Source organism: Juglans microcarpa x Juglans regia, chromosome 4D, assembly GCF_004785595.1.
Source record: "Juglans microcarpa x Juglans regia isolate MS1-56 chromosome 4D, Jm3101_v1.0, whole genome shotgun sequence".
Lineage (NCBI taxonomy): Eukaryota > Viridiplantae > Streptophyta > Magnoliopsida > Fagales > Juglandaceae > Juglans > Juglans microcarpa x Juglans regia.
Window position 1 is genome coordinate 26,274,680 of NC_054600.1, and position 6,014 is coordinate 26,280,693.

General features: G+C 35.2%; 1 protein-coding gene across 1 annotated transcript; it reads left to right on the top strand.

The window, feature by feature from the left end:
* The first annotated feature begins 1,805 nt into the window (after positions 1-1,805).
* On the top strand, positions 1,806-5,512 carry LOC121259994 (probable serine/threonine-protein kinase PIX13). The gene is made up of 6 exons (XM_041161840.1): positions 1,806-2,054; positions 2,175-2,515; positions 3,129-3,264; positions 3,367-3,506; positions 3,693-3,816; positions 4,595-5,512. The coding sequence occupies exons 1-6, from the start codon at positions 1,982-1,984 to the stop codon at positions 5,077-5,079; spliced, it is 1,299 nt and encodes a 432-aa protein (XP_041017774.1). The 5' UTR covers positions 1,806-1,981; the 3' UTR covers positions 5,080-5,512.
* The last annotated feature ends 502 nt before the right edge of the window (positions 5,513-6,014 follow it).

The window sequence follows — 6,014 nt, forward strand, 5'->3', positions numbered from 1 at the left end:
TAAATCTTGGAAATTATGTACCAATTTTTGTGTCCAGCACATTTACAGCTGTAAGGCGTGACAGAGTCTTGGCCTATATATTGATTTAAGCACAAGGTTTTCACTTAAAGAATCCTTAATTCCAATCCATACATGATGTCTTAATCCTAATTCCTATCTCAGAAATTTCCTATCCACCTTACTTTCTGTGCAAATAAAACTTGTACATTCACGAGTCGAGTCACACACGTATACTGATACCGTGCATACCACTCTAAAAATCAAGTCTATAGATACGATGGAGATTGGAGACCATTTTTTTCAGACAGATGATATTTGTAGTCTTATGATGTGTAACTTCTACGCACTCCTTTTAAAAAATAAAAAATAAATTTAAAATCTACATAAAAAAATATTTTTTGTAATGGTAGATCTTACTTTTTTCAAATAGAATGTGTGGTTTATACAATTCAAGACTGTATTTAACATTACTTATATTTATACATGACATTATATATATATATAGGCAAAAGTACCTTTGGGTTGAATTAAAAGATAATTTAGCGAAATTATTAAATTAAAAGATTTTTTTATGCATTAAAAAATTGAGGGTATGATTTTAGGATAAAAAATAAAGATATTAATAATAAAATTTAAAGAACATTAAATAAATATCATTAAGCTAAATCAATTTATAGATTTATTTTTATAAAATTTATTCAGTGACTAAAATATTTATGTTTTCACTGGCCATTAATCCTCAAGCAATATCCATTGGAAGTAGCAGGTAGCAGTGGTCCTTTTCTCCCGTCTACTCGTAGAAAAAAGAGGCTGACCATTAATGGGAACGTAATTGACGAGGCCGAATTGTCTATGTGTATTGGAGTCGAATATGGAATTTACTATACATCAATTAATTTTTACACATTGTATTTATAATTTTTTCATAAGATATGAAATCGATATTTTTTATAAAATATGATAATATTTTTTATAAAATATAAAATAATAAATAATAACTAATAAAAAAGAATTTTTCGTCGAATATATAATAAAAGAGCCAATTAGAGGGTTATTAAAACCTAAAAGGGACGTATTCGATCTCTTTTATTTATTTAGGTAGTAGTATGGTCAAAGCCACGTGGACAAATTAAACAGGAAAAAGGTGGTTCAGATTATTAATTAGACAGAATTATTATATTCACTTTGGAATTAGACGAAATTGGAGAACTTCATTAACCCTTTTCTCACTCTGCACGACTTGCCACCTCAAATTTTTGTTTTTATTTTTATTTTATGTTTTGTTTTTATTATTCTGTCAGCTTTGATTATGTCATGTAAAATCTAAAAGGGTAAGCTCAGCAACAAATGAAAAGATGAAATTATTTAAATTTCCTTTCCTTCATTTAAGACAATATTCTATCATCTTATGTATGTGCCTAATTTATTATTAATACTGAAATTAATTAACTACTGCTAGATCGATCGTTAAAAAACAAAACTAATGTTATAGAAATATTATATATATATATATATATATGCTAAGCAAGCTATAATGGACTGATTGTTAGAGATCTTTAACCTTTCTAATAATGTATACACTGTGAGTATTTTCATAATGATTAATTAGGGCTAAAAATGTTGGGATGAGCCTTACAATTAATTAATTAATGGGCCCAACTGCCCAAGAGATTGTCGTTTAGCGATTGGTCCGTTGACGCTGCTGCGCTTGACTTTCTTGGTGTTTATCTTTTATTATTGCAAGCTGGGACTTCTCTCATGCACCAAACCGGGCCAGACTCGCGGTGGGAATAACTATAAACGAGAGAGAGAGAGAGAGAGAGGTCCAAGCCCAAGCTGATCTCTCTATACTAGTTTTCTCTTGCTTGGTAATTTCTTGGCTCTTTCTTTTTCTCTTTGGAGGAAGTTGGAGATTGCGGAGAACTGCATAAGTATCTGCGTCGAGACAGATTTAAAGACCAAAAGAAAAAGAGTTATCGTCATGGGAAACTGCTTTGCAGCGCCGGTGAGTAACCACCATAGCCCAAGCACCACCAAACCTTCTAGCCCATCTGGTACGTACCCCTTCTGAATTTATCAATCAATTCTCCCTTTCTCCTTTGTCCTTCCATAATCTGTCGGATTCTCGGTTTCCGTTAATTTTTGTGATTTTCCTTTCCTTTCATTTCATGCAGAAATATCAAGAAACATTAGCAAAGAAAGTGGGCGATGGACATCACAAAGCAGCAGTAATGTGACACAAAATGGAAACCTCGCTCAAAGCAACATGGAGGAAACGACGCCTCGGACCGGAAGGGTCATAACCCCGAATCTGAAAGTGTTCACTCTTGCAGAACTAAAGAGTGCAACACGAAATTTCAGACCGGATACGGTGCTGGGCGAGGGAGGTTTCGGAAGAGTTTTCAAAGGTTGGGTGGACGTGAACACGTACGCGCCATCCAAGGTCGGCGCTGGCATGGCTGTTGCCGTCAAGAAATCGAACCCCGACAGCCCCCAGGGGTTGAAAGAATGGATGGTAACCTCCTGATCTAGTCGTCTATTCACCCTGTTTGTTCGCGATACCATTGACTGACTCACTCGATCGGAATGAATTAAAATTTAAAAAAAAAAAAAAATGTACGAGACTTTTTAATTCCTATATAAAGTTTGGCAATTCAGATTTTTCAAAAGAAGTGGCTATATCTGTACTATTAATTATTGGGATCAGGCCCCGTGGCCACTGCACCGGGACAGTTTTTTCAACATGCTCGAGTTTTCCACGAAAACTTTTTTGCATTTTCTTTAAGTTGTTGAAGTTTTCTTAGTTGACCGATCGAAACCTATATATATAGAATATTCTGACTGGGCATGGTTTAAGTACTATTTCTATAAGATCATTTGCTTATGCTGGTAATGATGAGAGCCCAGAAATTTGTGGGGTTTTAAGTGACACAAGACCGATCGAGCTGATAGAAATGGATAATTAACAAAACAATAATATATATATTCTGCCTACGTACCTACGGCGATTTTTTCTTTTAAATATGCCATGCATTTGTTTATTAATTTGTTGAACCAGAACAGTAGTTTTGATCCGGGAAATCGAACCATTTTAGACGACCTTGTCATTCATGTGTTTGTGGGCACAGGCGGAGGTGAAATTCTTGGGGAAGTTCTCCCATCCGAACCTAGTCAAGCTCCTGGGGTACTGTTGGGAAGACAAGGAGTACCTTCTTGTCTACGAATATATGCAAAAGGGAAGCTTGGAAAACCACCTTTTCAAAAGTAAGAACTAAGAAAAACTTCCAATCGATCATCACATTAACTGTGAAAATTTTTATTCATTTCTTTAACTGATCTCATGTAAATGTCATGTGCTTGCCTTAGAAGGAGCTCCAGAACCACTTTCATGGGATAAAAGGCTTGACATAGCAATAGGAGCGGCTCGGGGGCTGTCTTTCCTGCACACATCAGAGAAATCTGTCATATATCGCGATTTTAAGACATCCAATATACTGTTGGATGGGGTAAGGGTTTTTTTTTTTTTTTTTTTTTTGAGTTGGGAGAGGGGGGTTCGACCTTCAGGCTCCCATTTTAGAGACTAAATTATGTCAATCAGGCTAAATGACAGGTTTCCTTGTGATTTGAAACCGAATCCACTTTGCCACTCTCTTACCTGAATCTTTGATTGTGTGTTGGGTTTCTTATTGTAGGCCTACAATGCAAAGCTTTCGGATTTTGGGCTGGCAAAGTTGGGCCCGCTAAATGGCAACTCGCACGTGACAACGCGTGTCATGGGCACTTATGGCTATGCAGCTCCTGAATATGTTGCGACCGGTAATACTCCAATTTTCAATTATTACATGTGCTTTGTGAAATTAAAAGGTTGTCGATTTCCTTTAAAAAAAATGATATTGTCGTCTCTCACTTGTTTGGATAGATAAACGATCTAATCTCATCTCATTTTATTTTATTATTATAATTTTTCTAAATTCTTAAATAAAATATAATAAAAAATTCAATATTTTTAAATACTAAAACAATAATAATATTTTATTCAACTCATCTCAAATCATCTCATCTCATTATCCAAACAAGACCGTCCAAAACTCCTTCAAAAGAGAAAAAAAAAAGAGTGTACATTTAAGAATTAGCTAGAGCCATGCACACAAATTACACTCAAAAGTACTCCTAGAAACTGAGACTCAATTTAGAAAGATTAAAAAATTAAAGTGTATATTTAAATCTGAGTACAAAAATCTTATTTAACGTCCACAAATTATTTTAAGCAAAACTATCATTCATTCTAAATTTTATTATTCTCATTCATGCTTGTTGATGTGATATATTTTAAATAGTTATTTATGTAGATAATAGACATGTAAAACCACTTAAAATGCGTGATATCAATAAGCATTACCGAAGATAACGAGATATTAGGTGAAGAACAATTTAATTTCTTAAATTATTGAAGTTGCATAGGAGTTGTAATTTTGAGATATAGATTTACTTCAATACTCATGAATAATTTATATCTCAAGAACATAAAAATAAGAACATGATTTTGATCATCCCATGTATCCATATATATTCTAACAAACACCCTAATCAACAGGTCATTTGTATGTAAAAAGTGATGTCTATGGATTTGGCGTCGTATTGCTAGAAATGCTGACAGGCTTACGAGCACACGACACAAATAGGGCCAGAGGCGAGTACGTCTTGGTGGAATGGACTAGACCTTCTATGTCCGACAAACAGAAACTCAAGAAAAAAATGGACCCAAGGCTACGTGAACATTACCCTCTAGAAGGTGCATTCCAAGCAGCTCAATTGATACTAAAATGTCTCGAATCAGACCCCAAAAATCGTCCATCCATGGAAGAAGTATTACAAGAGTTAATGAAGATACGTGCCATTAAAATGACTGCAAAGGAAACAAAAGCCTGTGCAAAGCATGGTGCCAATAGACGCCAAGAGGTCAAAGATACCAACCATCGTCGGTATCCCATTCACCACAACTCCCACCATAGCGATCGGTCTCCGATTCACCAGAGGCACGGTGCTATTGGCGGCGGAGTTGGAGCTTATCGTCACTAGTTCCTCCGGCTTAGAGATCATAAGTATTTCTTCTATGTAGTTTTTGAGTTTGTAATATACACGTCCAAGCTTGTATTAGAAGGCTTATCGTTGGCGTCTCTAGTTTGTCGCTACTTCACTCTGAAAAATGCCTTCAACGAAAGGTAACTACAACAAAAAGGTTGGCTACTTCCTTCCGGCAGCGACACTATCGACTTCGGGCCTTCGCCTCTGTCACTCAGCCCACTCAAACATTGGGTCTATTGCCGGCCCATAACTATGCTTGGAGTCCTGAACACGACCATGAGTTGCATACTTTTCCAAAAGGGTTCGCTTTGGTTCTTATGGAAAAATATCGCTCAAAGTTAGAAAAATATAGTTATATAAAGTAAGTTTGAAGTATAAATCTATGCATCTTTTTGACATAATTATAGAAAAGAGTGTTATAGAAAAAGATTGTTCTAGTATAAACTTTTTTGACTTTTTTTTTATTTTATTTTGAGAAAGAGCACGGTACTCTAATTTTATTGATAGTTCTTACTTGTGGTAGAAGAAAATCGTGGTTACAACAGGACATCTGAGGGATACATTATAATAAAAAAACTAAACTCAGCCATCAAAATTACTAAAACTTCCTCATTAGATAACAAAGGTTCAATAAAATACATAATAGTCCATTACACTACTTTGTAACGCCAGCCCTAGACAAAACAATAAAAATCTGCAAACAAAAACACATGCAAGTAAGGATTAGAGGAGCAAATATAGGAGAAAAAATACGTACCAGGAAAACTTATTAAGAGACCCGCAAATAAGGAAGACCAATTATGTTCAGGTGAATAAGGCCTCTGAGACTACTAAGCACTAGGCAGCAAATGATCACTAGACCAATCCAAATTTCCTATAATCTAGGCAGGAGACTCTGGAGGCCTGAATCCATTTCAAACATTGTTTCC